Source organism: Lycorma delicatula, chromosome 6 (genome assembly GCF_047948215.1).
Source record: "Lycorma delicatula isolate Av1 chromosome 6, ASM4794821v1, whole genome shotgun sequence".
Classification (NCBI taxonomy): Eukaryota; Metazoa; Arthropoda; class Insecta; order Hemiptera; family Fulgoridae; genus Lycorma; species Lycorma delicatula.
In genome coordinates, this window is record NC_134460.1 from 36,743,624 (window position 1) to 36,759,560 (window position 15,937).

At 26.4% G+C, this 15,937-nt stretch overlaps 1 protein-coding gene and 1 long non-coding RNA gene across 4 annotated transcripts in view; one reads left to right on the forward strand and one right to left on the reverse strand.

Annotated features, from left to right (window-relative positions):
- The first annotated feature begins 151 nt into the window (after nucleotides 1-151).
- LOC142326982 (sodium-coupled monocarboxylate transporter 2-like) overlaps nucleotides 152-15,937 on the forward strand; it is a 74,122-nt gene continuing 58,336 nt past the window's right edge. The window contains exons 1-2 of one of the 3 annotated variants that reach the window (XM_075369713.1): nucleotides 152-311; nucleotides 12,947-13,182. In XM_075369713.1, coding sequence (XP_075225828.1) covers nucleotides 13,007-13,182 — 176 coding nt within the window. In that variant the 5' untranslated portion in view covers nucleotides 152-311; nucleotides 12,947-13,006. Of the gene's footprint in view, nucleotides 312-7,388; nucleotides 7,469-12,946; nucleotides 13,183-15,937 lie in introns of those variants that run through there. The other 2 variants (XM_075369715.1, XM_075369714.1) reach the window with 2 other exon arrangements.
- Nucleotides 919-15,937, reverse strand: part of LOC142326985 (uncharacterized) — a 57,485-nt gene continuing 42,466 nt past the window's right edge. Inside the window, exons 2-3 of the long non-coding RNA XR_012756884.1 lie at nucleotides 10,021-10,078; nucleotides 919-1,808 (exon numbers count right to left, since the gene is read on the reverse strand). This is a non-coding gene — a long non-coding RNA (uncharacterized LOC142326985). The remainder of the gene's footprint in view (nucleotides 1,809-10,020; nucleotides 10,079-15,937) is intronic.

A 15,937-nucleotide genomic window follows, 5' to 3' on the forward strand; every position in this document is an offset into this window, starting at 1 on the left:
TTTACAAAAAATTAAAATCCTATTATAATATGAACTAATAATAGCTGATTAGTATTACTGATTACCATATTTATGGATTCCAGTAATTAACATATGAATAATGTATGAAGTTACTAGTGCTAGTTAGTATAGTGATTACTAGTAATAAGTACAATAATTACAGAAAGATCTGGTGAAGTTTAAATATATCTTTAGTTATTTAGGTCACAAACATCACGATGAAAATTTTATTTACAAATTTCCTTCCTTTTACATTTTTGTCATCTCTTATTAAACACTATACTTCAAGATGTAAATAACATAAAATTAAGGTAAGGTGAAAATACATATTAATAGTTATTCAATTTTGCCTATTTTCAAAAGTAATCGTAAAATAAAACTATTTTACTATACCATGATACAAAAATAATTAAATTTACTTATTTTAATTAATATTTTTAAAAATTGTAAAAACATTGACTTAATTATTGAAATACATTGTAATAAAATATTTAAAAAAATTATTTACACTTTAATTTCTAAAATGTTATCATCCACATGAAACTTACATTGTTTTTTCAGTGTACAAAAATAAATTTGAAGGTAAAAAATATAATTTTTTATTGGAAATTATCTTTTCACATATATTCATCTATGTCTTGTTTTATGAGTAGTTTTAGGATATGAAACTACAGAATGCATTTTATCTGTGTTTTTTCAAGGGATTACTAAGGTTATCTGTCACCTATAATTTAAGATTTAATGTTCAATAAAGCTGATTATTGCATAAAATAGATGGATTGTAACATTTAATTTTAAATAAGTTTAAACGCTTTACATTGTACTTCTCGAGTAGATGTACATTGTTAATAAATAACCTTGATAAAATTCCCATTAACGATAATGAAAATATTTATTTCTAACACCTATAAAACAAAATTTCATTCTTTTATTAGATGGCAAATTTTTATAAGATGATTAAATCAATTTCATTTATAACAAAATTAAACCTTATCGAATATAACACGTTAATAAAATGCTAAGCTTATCTTCATTTTTAAATATTTGTTACGCTTACATAAATTCCATCCACAGTATATCATCTCTTGGGGCTCCCTGAACAATCAGAATGAATTTTTAATAAACAAAAGTTTTCTCTCAGATCATTGTTTGGTATCCATAAGTATAAATCATTCGTATTATGATGCATTTATATTTATTAATGTAAAAATATTTGCTAAAAATATTAGCAGCTTGTTCCTAAAAAATAACATCCACCTCTAACAAATTAGACAACAGAACTGTTTTCATGTAACTTAATACAATACTTCGACTTATGAGAAATGGCCTTTTATACTGCCATTACCATTTTTAATAAAAGAATTACTGAACGAGTAGAAAATATTCCAAACAATTTATTTAAAATTCACTTAAAAGATTTTATTTTATAGAAACAATATTACTAAATTTTTAAATAAAATTAATTTTAAAAAATGTAATAAAAAAAACACTGAATTTTCTCCATCTCTATTCAACAAGTTTATAAATTTCTACTCAAATAACTATTGATTTCTAAATTGGGTTTCATTTGTGGTTTTTTTTATATATATTTTGTCTCTTCATGTATTTAGCTTAACAATTTTTCATGTGTTCATATTTTAATTAATTAATATGGACGTATGTTAATTACACCAATTTTTTTTTTTATTATTTATAATAATTGTGCATTCTGTGATACAAGGTTTTACCAAAGATTCCCTTGATCCTTCCAGACAAACAATACAGCAGTCCCCTTTTTTATCTGTGGTGTACCAAATTCCTGACATGACCTGTATAATCAGAATAAAAGATTTATTTATTATTGATTTTTTTTTTTAATTTACACAGAAAACAAATTAAATAACTATAAAATTTACATAGTTAAGTATCTGAAACTCAGACCTCATTAATTAAAACTCCTTGATTTATCAAATCTGTTTATTTCTCTTTCCCTTTGTAAAATAAAACTTCTTTAAATAAAAAAATTCTATTGAAAAGTATAAATTTTTGAGAAAAAGACTTACAGAAACCAAATTTAAATATAATGTTTTTAATAACTAATGTCAAAATGTTTTAAGTTATTAAAAACATTATTTTGTTCCTAATGCCATTTAAAAAGGTTATTTAAAATGTTTTCATTGCTAACAATCATAGATATATTATAGACTTGGCCAAAATATGTATCAAATTCAAATTTCAAAGTATCACTCACAAGCCTCACATAGAAGTAATGGCCTGAATAAATGAAGTAAAGGAGTTTAAGAGGTCCAAAAAAGGTCTGGAAAATATGGTTTGTTTTTTCATTTACTTTTACTTTGCCATTTCATATACATAGATCATAATTCAAATTATATAGTTACACTTGCTACACTATAATAAAATACTGCCTCAGTTTTAATGTTTTTAAATCAGTATTTCTCAACCTGGGGATCATGGTGATATGAAACGGAGTCACAAAATTAGCCAACAACTTCATACATAAACAATAAAAAAAATCATTTATTATAAACATTTTACTTACATTTATAAGAACACATCTTTAGAAAATAAATTAACAAGATGGTTGGTTGCATTTGTGTTAGAAACACACAAAAGCAAATTGTTTTCAAGTGATAAAAGACGATTCTTATATTTGGGTTTTAGTGCAACCATAGATGAAATACCCTTACAGAGGTAAGACATGGCGAGAGATTAATATTTTTCAATGCTTCTGTGACTAAATTTCCATATTCAGTTCAACGAGCAAGCCAAAATGTATCTAAATATTCAGATTTAAATTGTAGTTGTAATGTTTTATCGGCAGACTTTTCAATGAGTTAGTTGTGAATCTTAACTGGTAACTCGTTAGCTGCAACATTTTCACTAAATGGATTTAGTATCTATCTCTTTGAGAAATTATTTTTATCTTCCGAGATATACTCTGCTAACTGAATTTTTTTATGTTCAAACATCACACTCTCATGGCGAATATATGATGCAAGCAGACCAAATTACAAGGAACACGTATACAAGTTGGAACTTATAAATTGCTCATGTTTGTACACTTCATTCAAGCATGTACATACCTGTCGCTATCAATGCAGCTTAGTAGTTTTAACTAGGTTCCATTGGATTGTGGTTGGGGGGGGGGGTCATGAAATATTCATTACATTCTTTTTTAATGCTCAGGGTCATGGACACTGAGCATTTAAAAAAATTAATATACTATTTAAAAAATCTAAAATACTATTCAAATAAACCTTTACTTCAATTTGGTTGTAATTTTATCGATCCTTATTTTTACTGAGTTTTTAATTGACTTTTTTGCAATTTGTATAGCACAAAACACACATAAATTTAAGTGTTAAATTAATTACAAATAACCTCAAAAAAGACTGATGGAAAAACATTACTTTTTCAAGCACAAACTGTGATGTAATGATTTTTTTATTCTATTTGCGTTTACAAAGATAAAAAAAAATTATGTCACTACTGCTTTCTTTGCCTAATATAAGTTATCATAACTTTACACAGGGTAGGCTGCTTATTTTTCATGAGATCATGATGAAATCACACAGTTTTACTCTCTGGGATATTTTATGCGCAAGAAGTTAAACCTTTATACAATCATCGATTTTAAGAGTCCCATATATATAATTAATTTAACTAGTGCTAATGATACGTGTCAGTATCATTAGGGATTTGTTAACATCATGTCTGCAAAAAATATAAACCAGTTGTTTATCAATAAAAGAAAAAGTAGAAATCTAGAAAACTTGAAAAATTATATAATGGTTAAATCTTTAGCTAATGAAACATACAAAAAAAAAACAGAATAGAAACACACAATATTTCAGACACTCAGAAAAATGGAGCAACCATTATGATTTATGTCACAACTCAAAAAAAAAAAAAAGTTTTTCCAGAACACAATGAGAAAGCATTAAATGAAGTGGATAAAACTCTTTTCTGATGGTTTGTTTAAAAGCAATCACTTGAGCTAATTTCTGGACCAGTTCTAATGGAGGAAGCTATTATTTTTAATGAGAAACTAAATGGAAATTATGAAACAGTACAGATAATTTGTAAATTCTGATTCATTTCTACTTAATGGATATTTTGTAACATATTTCTCTTTTTTATTACATTTTATACATGTTCTGAGGATCTTTTTTTAATTTTACTGATTTTTTTTACTGTCACCTTTTTATTAAGTGTGATACTCATTAAACACTGGAAAGATATAGCCAGTATATATTAGAACCCTTTTTTAATTTCCCAATTATCCAGATTTCTATTATACAGATTTGTCCTTGAAAAGGTCAATCCAGCCAGATTATGTTGTCCTCTTATATGTTATAATGTGGTTGTTTTAGTATGTTCTTTTCTATAGCAATTACTTTAAAATGATATTGTCACTGTAGAATTTATCATTTAATAAACATCCTCACACATATTATGTAATTATTTGTATGGGATCTGGTATTCAAACTGGCATTGGAGGCAAGCAAAGTTGCATGATCAATAGGATTTGTAAATTGTTAATAAACTAGCAAGTCATTCATCATACTTCTGAAATAGTCAATTAATTCTTCCTGTTTTCCTTGTTTTCAATAGCTTCTATAATTTTTGTATATAATTTTCTATAATTTTTGCCCACTTCTTTAAAAAAAAATTGGTAAAGAAGGAATTTCATTTGTTTGATTTGAACTATTTCTTGCTTTATTAATAAATTTTTTTTTTAAATCTATCTTTTTTCAGTTTATAAATAGTATTACGATTATAAAGGAATTATAAATACGTTATTCTACAGTTAACAAAAAGGAACTCTTTAAACATTTGGATGGGTGGATTAAGGAAAAACCATGAGCAAACCTCGATCAAAGCAGCATCACAAAATAAACATTTAATGGATAAATATGATAAATGATAAAAAATTATATTAGTAGATAGAAATAATAATTATATGAAATAATAATAATGGCAATTAAATGATAATAAACAAATAAAATAGTGCAGAATTATAGTTTTTAAGGTATTCATAGGTACACATTTGAATATAAGTTTCAGAAAATTCAAGTTTATGTTATTAGTATTAACTCATCTTCATTATCAATATTTTATTAGCAAAAAATTAATCATCAGATTAAGATTATTTCTGTAAAAGGCAATCATTTAATTTAATTTTAAATAAATGGTCTAAAAAGTTTTTTTAGATTAACAGGTTATGCGTTTAAAATAAAATCTATAACATAATAAGGTACTTTCCCATACACTGAAGTGTAACAAGAAGATAATTTCTATTGTCTGGTTTACATATTTCCTCACACAGAACTGATAAAATACTTAATTTACTAAAAACTAGTCTACATGATCACATATTTAATGGCATAAAACAAAAGCTGTTGTGTTTTGAAAACTTGTCCTGTCTTCAAAAAGTGATTGCAACAGTTAATTTATAAATGAAAGCTGTTTAATACTTCAGTTCGAATCAATTCAATTATATTTAAATATGAGTGACATGGAAAGAAATGAATGATGTGGAATTTATCCAGAAGAAATTGTAATACTGTTTTGACCTGTATCATGTAATATTAAGGACTCTATTCTTTTTTTATGCTGGAAATAATGCAAAAAGAAATGCTTAGTGTTGCCATGGCCCTTTCATATGCTTTATTTACGGATATAACAAATACTTTTTTCTGCTCTTCTTGCATGAATTTGTAAATAGACAAATTTGTCCATTTACAAAGTTATACTTAATCTTATATGATAATCGAACCATATAATAAAACTGATTGCTTGTATCTTAATTTATCAGAATCTTTAAAAATATCACCATATACATATCTGCCCACAATAATACATTAAGAAATTAATCAGAATCATTAAAAGAAATAAACTGACACTAATGCATAATTGAGACTTGTTATACAGAATGAATGAGGCAAGAAACTACTTGTTTTATATATATTTATTAAAACAGGCTAAAAAAATTTTCACTTGAAAGATAATGTTTATAAATAAATAAAACAGACGATTCAACATTACTGTTACAATAAGTATCAGCTCAGAAAACAAAAGTAATTAATTTTTTTAAATTACCAATGAATAACAATAATGAAAATAGTTTGTATAGATGTCAAATTTTTATGAATTTACACTGACGAGCAACATCGTTCAAACTTTTTTACATAAAAAAAAAACTTTTAACTTAACATAATGTATAGCTTTTTTACATAATTTAACCTTTTTTAAACTTTTTTACATAATGTATAGTTAGTTGCTTTCTTTGAAAGTAATAATGTTCAGTGTCACAGGATGACTTGTATGCTAAATATCACTAACATTTATCTCTCTCTCTTTGTCCTGTTTAGCCTCCGGTAACTACCGTTTAGATAATTCTTCAGAGGATGAATGAGGATGATATGTATGAGTGTAAATGAAGCGTAGTCTTGTATATTCTCAGTTCGACCAATCCTGAGATGTGTGGTTAATTGAAACCCAACCACCAAAGAACACCGGTATCCACGATCTAGTATTCAAAGCCGTGTAAAAATAACTGGCTTTACTAGGACTTGAACATCGTAACTCTCGACTTTCCAAATCAGCTGATTTGGGAAGGCGCGTTAACCACTAGACCAACCCGATGGGTCACTAACATTTATCTGGAATTGAGATGCTCATGAACAAGAGCTGTTTTAGCTCGGTTTTGACGGAAATGAGAAATCGCTGGACCCCCTACCGTTCCATACTATTCCTCAGCTTAGGGTGGTCATCTCAAAATCATCTACAACCATTATAGTTACTGCCTTTGCATCCGTAAAATTAACAGTAATTACTACTATAAGATATTGAAAAACAATATATATATATATTGAATAACAATAAACGATTTGAAAACAATTCACAGATGATTCACTAAGCAGCAAAAAAATGAAAATGAAAAATTATTCTTTAACATAATAGAGCTATTGAGGTAACTAATGAAAGAAAAACAAAACAAAATGTCAAAGAAAATAATCTGTCGCATATATTTCTTTCAACAACTATCCCTAACAGAGATATAATTTGGAATCTGCTCTTAACACAATGTACAATAAATATATATATAAATCTGCATGCGCGTGCACACACACACACACACACACACACACACATACATACATGAAAATATTAAAAACTAACAAAAAATTTTTGTTAAAAAGATAGAAATCATGATGAAATTTTATACTAACATTTATAAAATAACATTTTAATTAGTAAACAGAATTTATGAATAACACGTTAAATACTCGTATGTTGGCAGAAATGTTCTGATTACAATGCATTTGGTATGCTTCATTGCATAACATTCCTGGTAAATATTTTAAGTTCTATTAGTAACATGATAATGTAGAATTCATTTTTAATTTAACTTAATTTGAGAAATTATGATGCTAAAATCTACAGCATAATTATATAACATTAGGTAAGTTTATACAGCACTTAGAATAATTATATATTTGGTAATTAAGATAATTTAATTTATACAATTTTTTTTTTTTAATTACACATTAATAAATTGCGTCATATGTTCGTTGCAAGTGATCTGTTTGAACAAAAAAAAAACTTGTGTTTAAATTATGCAGTACAGGTAAGCATATTTCTTGATAATAAAATATTATAAAATAATTGTATCATATCAAACACTATCAACAAAATTACATAAATAGCTTTGTTTTTAAATAAAAGGAACTGCAATATTTGTTACAAGTATAAAATCATAAATTAAATGAAGTAACATAATAGCTACAATAAATGCAAAACCACATTATGTAATTTTGTTTTTTGACACCATTCATTTGAGTGGTTTGCTGTAATTCTCCTTTTTTTTTATTATGTGATAATATTTTATTCTCTGTATGATTACTGCAACGTACATCACTGGCAATTTATTTTATATATTCCAATTTTTATCTTCCACATTCTTCACCTTTACAATGTACAAATCCTTTACCTTCCACTTAATTAACCTTGACCTAAATGTTTTAATGACTGATCGAGAAACCTAGTTTGTCAAATGACCTAGTTTGTCTACATGATTCTACCGCAAAATGTTCACCTCATCTATGAGGTTTGATAAAAAATATGAGGAATTCTAAATTTTTCTGGCTATATAAGTCCAACTGTCAAAATATTTTTTTTATTGTGTTGGTACACTTGTGCCTAATATATGTTTACATTGGTGGCCATACTTGATGTTTAGTTTATTGTTGGCTGTTGAAAAGATTGCATGTGTTTTGGTATGGTCAGTATGGTCAGGTATGGAATAAAATACAGCACTGCATTGGAAATGTTGAATGCTGCTTTTAGTGATTCTTCTATGAATAAAACATGCATTTAGAAATGGTACAAGCGCTTCTAAGAGGACCGCTGAAAGATGATGAGCATCCTAAATGGCCCAGTACATCACATCAACAACCTATGACAAAGTCAAAAAATCTGGTGTGGACACCACATAACTTCCTTGTACACCTATTAAATTACATATACACATTTTTTACAAAGGAAAATTACATAAAATTTCATTTCATTAATAATTCTGATATTGTAAAAATGTTTTTACAAAAGAGATTAATAATTATTAAAAAATCAATATATTTAAAAAAAAAAAAGTTAAAAGAAGGAGATAAAGTCAGATTTGAACCTATTTGAATTTGGATTCAAATAGAGTAGACTAGTTAAAAAAAATTCATTATTAAATTGTTCATTAAAAAAATTATTCAAAATCAGGGTTGTTATAAACATTTCATTTGAAAATTTCATGATTTTCCATATATATATATTTATAACAAAAACAGACTTTTAATATATTCCTAAATTACTCATTTTATTATAATTACATACTGAGTACAGTATGAATTAAAACCAATTTATATATCCATTATTACCTATTATCCTGATTATCCATGCATAATATGTGCTAAAAATATAATTTACATTATAACAAAGTTCTTTAGTTAGTCACAATAAATAACTTTATGTCCTAGAATCGCATAGTATTTAGTAACCCACTTAACCCACAGATATTTTTTAGTATTGACTATCATTTGCCGTATTTACTCTAACTAAACGCAATTTAGTTAGGGCAGCTATTTATTTTCTCAACAGAAGTTTTTAGTTAGGGCTACTAAAGAAGTTTGGTAATTTCGCAGTACAAACTCGACCAATCAATTAATTTTTCCTGAAAATTCACATTAATTTTTATTGATTTTTTCCTACATGAACCCGTAATTTACATATAGAAAAATTATATGCAGTGATTTTAATAACTATATCTATATCTATAAGTAGAAAGAAATTAAAGATATATTAAAACAGCATAAATGAATTCTGAGTTAATTTAATGATTTGTATACAGTTATTTATGCAACAAGGGCGTGAAGTAACTTTTCATGCACGAGTTTACTTCTGCGCACGAGCCACCTAAGTTCATGAACGTGTTACATATGTAACTTTTTATAATTTTGTGCGCAAAAATATGACAGATAATTGTATTTAATTGAAATTATAAACAGGGTCAAAATACTTTAAATTGATATATAAATTGCTTAACTTGTAACGAGTTTTAATTGAAGGTAGCAACATTTCAAAAATTCGCCCAGAAAAAACAAGATGTAACAAATATTTTAAATTTTTATCAAATTTTATGTAAAAAAAGGCGGACAAGAAAAAATTTTAATGTGCAAAAGTACTACTTCTGTACACTACTTTTGCACACTAATGCCAGAAAGTGGAGGTCTGCCACTGAGCACAGTGGCAGACCTCAGTACTACTACTTTTGCGCACGTGATTATAAAAAGATATTTTAAAATTTCCAGAAACTTTTCAAATTTTCATGATTTTCCAGACCCAAAATGAAATCCTATGAGTTTCTAGGTTTTCCAGATTTTCCAGTCATGCTAACAACTCTGAAAATGATTAATAAAGGTTGTTTAGAGGTAATATTGAAATTTAATACATTATCAGAAATAATATCACCTTCAGAATCGACTATCAAAGGATTTTTAAACCAAATAAGAATAACTGCATCTCTTCTCTGAAACCAAACATAATTTTAAAATTAAATCTTACATCTCTTCAAAATTACATATAATAAAACACTTAATTGCATAAGCATTGAAGTATTAATTTAAAATTACAAATGGCTAATAGAAATCGTCCAGTTATGTAATTCTTTCTACATTCACCAAAATGAATTAAATAAAAACAATTTTTAAATCCAGCCAATAGATTATAACGTTACAGAATAATCTGATAATTAAATAAGCAACTGAGGACACATGTGTCTTGCAGTTCTCTTTTGTGTTTTCAAAAATTGTAGTCTTCATTTTTTGGGTGTACTATATTTCAACTGATGAAAGATATATTTCACTGTGATAACTAAAAAAGCTTATGGGAAATAAAGAAAAAAAATTTAAAAAATGAGGTAAATATAAACTTATTTAAATTATTTAATTAGTACGATAAATTATGCTTGTTATAAGTAATCACTGATTTATGGTTGTGTACTTACGAAGTATCTTAGGATAAGGATATAGTGAATAGGTGGAGTGATGGTGTAGCTCTTGCTGCAGGTTGTGGTTTACCGCTTTGTAAACTATCATCATTTTAATCTGAGTAAAAATATAGATGAAAATCATAGTTTACATGGAGGTCTTTAAATATACAATTAATTTGAATATCAAACTAATTTGATTTTACATCCAGTCTGTGATTGGTTACTACAATCTCATTTATTTCTGCAAATTTTAATTACAGAAATCATTTCTGCTGTAGTATCACCTAGGACAAAAATTTTTCTTTACCAAGAACAGGAATGACATCATCATTACAATACTAACATTCATTTAAGTTTGGTTTGAAAAATCAAAACAAGTTTTGGTTTTTATATTTATGAATGTGTCATTCTCAAATACAATTTGAATTCGTCTGGAATGCACTTTGACTTCTGTAAAAAGATGATAATATTCACCCAATTCTCAGTTTTCTTTTAACTGAATATGTAGCAAACCTGCTGCATTCACTTAAGTGACTTGTTAATTATCACTTTGTTGCCAATTACATCTCATCACTAGCATTACTAATGTCACTTATCATGATTAAAATATTTAAAATTAATATATTACCAATGTTCTTGATGCCTCATCGAATGAATGAAACGGGATAGATCACCTCCTCATTATGTTCTGCCTACACTCACCATGAACTATACCTCCACCTGCACCATGAGCTACATCATTACTACATGCTAACTATGTCTTTAGAATGGAACTATGTCTCTTCAGAATAAAATTTTAAAAAAATATCAAAAACTGTTCATTTTGTTTGGTTCAAAAACCTCTTTAACAAAGATCATGACAGCCCAGCCTAGACTAAGAAAAATTTTGTAGTTAGCATTTACTGAAAATTGCAAGCTCTTTTATTTTTATTGTATACAAATAAGAAAGAAAATTATGAATAACTGCTTGTGATTTAAACATCCTTTTGAAATCCCTAATCCCTATCCCAATTTTTTTAAATAATATAGCTTGTTAATCCTTCTGATTATCAAGTTTCTACTTAAAATTGTTCCAATAAATTAGAATCAATATTTTTTAATTACAGAGTAAAAAAAATTGAACAAAACACTAACTGTCAAAACAATATCAAAAAATAAAATATTTAAAACTCTAAAAAACTAATTGTACAGATACTTCAGTATTATTTAAAAGATGTTTAAATATTTCATTAATTAATATATAAAGGTTAACTATACCTGTGTACAAAAACACTTTCATATTTAGTCATAACGTTATTTAATGTTGCTGACTGTTAAAAAGCAATTCTTTTTCTTTCATACTGCCTTACAAGTTCTTACATTTGGTTCCACTCACTTCAATTTCTGAATATTATCCTTTCATTTGTCCTCAAGCTTTCCTCTTGGCCACCGTCCTATTACACTGGCCTCCTTCATTTGTTTATTAAGCCTGTCCTAACCATATAAACTAATCATACAAGTTACTGTGTTACAATCTTATTTGATGGAGGATTCATCCTCAGTACAATGTTAGTTATTCCTTAATATCCCCTTTCTTGTCATCACTAAAATGCACATATAAAAGTATAACACGGTAACTACTACACAACCAACTGGCCAGCTGCAACAGCATTTCAACCAAAATTAAAGTTTCTACACCTTTAACAGATCTTAACCCAATCTGGTGATACTGAGCAGCTATAAATTACAGCTATCAAATATACTCCCAACTATTTATCCAAATTTAATTTTGAAATTATATGGCTCAAAACCTACTTTAAAACTGTAAATCCAATACTAGATCAGCACTTAATCTTCTCTATCCTCAACCTGCCATTCTTGAAACACGTCGTAATAGAAACATAGTGACTAAAGTAAATTAATAATTAGAAAAGTTTGTACACAATTAACCAATACATTTTTTAAGAGATAATAATTACAAAAAAAGACAGGATTTTTAATGTAAAACTGCAATAAAAAAAAAATTTCAATAAAAAAAATAATACTACAAGTTATATCTGATCCTCTTCAAAATAATATATTTAAAAAAAAATACTATTATTACAGAATTATAAAATCACTGATAAATGTATAATTATAAAAATATACTTTTATTTAGTAAAAGATAATTTATAACTTAATTATAAATAGTAATACATTAATATAAATATAAAATTAACAATTAATTGTACTTTAATTTATTATGATCAAAACAACAATATGTAAATGAATTTTATTTTAACTGCATACAATAATATTAAACCATAACTGTTTTCTTGCTTGTGCCTAATTCTGTTTCAATGTCAATACTATTCATTTAACTCATTATTTTCTTCTGTCGTAAAATTTCCTTATCAATAGATAAAATTTAACTACACTAATTTTCAGTTTTCAGCTAAATTATTACATTCTGAACAAACAAAAGAAGTAAGCCACTTGTTGTTGATAATGCCTACATTTAGTTGGTTTGAACATTTGGTTATATTATTTACAATAGTGTTACCGGTGTTAATTGGATTATATTTTGGATTCTGCAAAAATAATAAATTAACTCCAACAGAATATAATATTTATACAGTGAAAACCTCAAGTGTAATTCTAATATCACTGTCTCTCATAGCAAGGTAATGGAATTTTAAAGTTTAATTACATAATACCAGTAATTATACTCTGGACTTAATAATAATAATCATTAATTATATAATTTTTTACTTGTATGCTTTTTATTTGGTTTTGACTATAGGAAAACATTAGAAAACTTAATCTGCAGAGGACATTTCTTTCTTTTTTTTATATATTTAACCTTTTATTAATAAAAATTTTGATCTGATTTTTTTTCACTTTTTGAGTAGCTATATAATGTAGTGATAAGTTTTGTTATGAATTAAAAAGCTGGGTACCTGATTTTGTAGGGTTCTATTTTTCAACATTTTAAGGTCTCCAGAGTTCAAAAAATGGCAAAAAAGAACATAAGGAATTATTGTTCTATGCAACTGCATCTATTTTACTTAATTTCAAGAACAGAAATTTATAACCCATGAGTGCTATCTAAATCCAGTTGAACTTTGATAAAAAGATTACTGGAACATTTTTTTTAAAACCAATATACTTTTAAAGTTGTAGTGTAAGATAATTTAAAAAACTTTCCTTCTCATAAATAAAAAAAATCACATTTTTTTATTTTTCAACATTTTAAAATAGAATACATAAATAAAAATGGATTATAAATTTTTATTTCTTTTCAAGGAATTATTTTAGGATTTTATTTTATTTTTCAGAGTTAGGGAAACGTGACTTCAAACAAGTATTTTTTTCTTTTGTTAAAGAAAATAAATTTACTTTTTAAGTAAATTACGAAGTAATTTAATCTTACATAAGAAAAGATTCACCTTAGGAAAAGATTTGGATCCTGCAGAACAAATCACAACCATGATTGTAATAAATTGGGTTTTCAATTTTAAAATTCATCATTTACCTACTTAATTTTCATTTATTTCAGCTGTTCCATAATTACAGTTAGTGTTTTATTTTTTTTTATATAAGAAATGTCATGCCATATGTTAATCATAATTTTAATAATTAATAAATTTTAACTGTAAAAAAACATTTCAATTTTCTATTTTCATAAATACACAAATCATTTATTACAGAATTTTATTTTTCTACCTACTGTACCATTAGTTACCTAATCAATTACATTTATGATACTTGTAATTATCAGACGCACTCTAATTTCGTTATAAATAAACAAAAGAAAAAGTTACTGTAATTTATTTATAAAACAAAAGGTTCTATCTTAAAACCATTTAAGGAAAAGAGTTGTTTTATATTGTACCTTATTTTTTTTTCATTTGATTAAAGAACAGAATGTACAAAAATTTCCTAAAAGAACTTCTATGATCCATTACTTCTTTAAAAACATATAAAAAGGAATATAAAAAATACTGTTTATCAAACTATTAAATATTTACAAAAAAGCATTTCATTGCTTGCTTAAATATTTCTAATTTTTTTCCAATTTCCCTTCAAATGACTGCTTTTAAATTCCATTATTTTAGTTTTTCAGTGGTGCCCAAGTTAGTTTCACTAATAGATTCTATTTTGCAAATTCAATGTTTCATGGAAACAAACACTTATGTTATCTGTCCTATCAACATGAGTTTAAAGTCAATTTGTTCAGAAAATAAATGGCTGCAAGTTAGTATACGTAAATTTTTTATTTTCCTCCAAGAAATTCTATTTGTCAAAGGTATGTTTTTATGGAGTAGAAACTACTATGGGACTTTTTTTAACAATTGGAAGGAATTATAACTGCTATAGTACTAGTAGAAGATTTTCTCCTCCTTCCTTAGAAAAGACATTCTGAAATAATGAGAATTTTGTGAAACCTCAACTTTTTGTTTTTATTTCTCATACGGAATGACGGAATGGAAATTTTGACTTTTAGCCCATGAAATTTTTTTTAGATAGTATTATGAACAAAATAACAGATGAAAGTTACCCACAAGTAACTTCCACAAGCTAAAAAAATGCTGCAAAGAATATTTGTATTTATTATATTACATAATTAGGTCGCAAATATGATGTTTCAATATGTCCTAATCAATGTTACAATGTGTGTGTGTTTAAAACAATAGCTATGAGACGGTTTGCAATACTGCCTAGATATGGCAGTTGATGTAATCAACACAGAATATTAAAATATCTCACAACTGTAAGACTACTGTCTGAATCTGGATTTTTTTGGGTCTGTCACAAGAGCTTCTGAAATACTATGCAGTTTTAGTTTATGTAAATAGAGATTGTTTACCTATTTTACATGTTTTGTAATTTTTTAATTTCATTTTTTTAAGTGTCGGGTATTTTGATCCTTTGCCATGTTTTAATGCTGTTTCTCTTTATCCTTTTATTTTTGGCATTTAAAAAAAATGTTTTTTCTTTAAAGATTATTTTTTTTTTTGTTTTTAACAAAACAAAAAACCTTTAATTTTTCACCAGTATAGTATAATTCTTTTGTTTACAGAATAAAACTAAAGCTGAAATAAGTAAGGCTAAGTAACAACTGACACATCAGAGTATACTTTAGATCTTTATGGTATCTTAGCTACAACAAAATCATTCAGTAGAAGCAATTTGGACCATAAAGCTGCAGCCTGTGTGACCTATGTAAAACTATTTTCACTTGAGCCAGTGTACTGCAAGTAAATCAGAATTGTTCGATTGTTTGTATCAGCATATTTGGTTTGCAATATAATTTGCTTCCATATGAGATGATGTAGTTAGTTAGCTCTTCTCAACTTGGGGGCAATTTTTTCAAAGATAGTGAGATTATTATAAATCTGTAGATTTTATTTGTCTTGTTCTGAAATCTGTGGTATA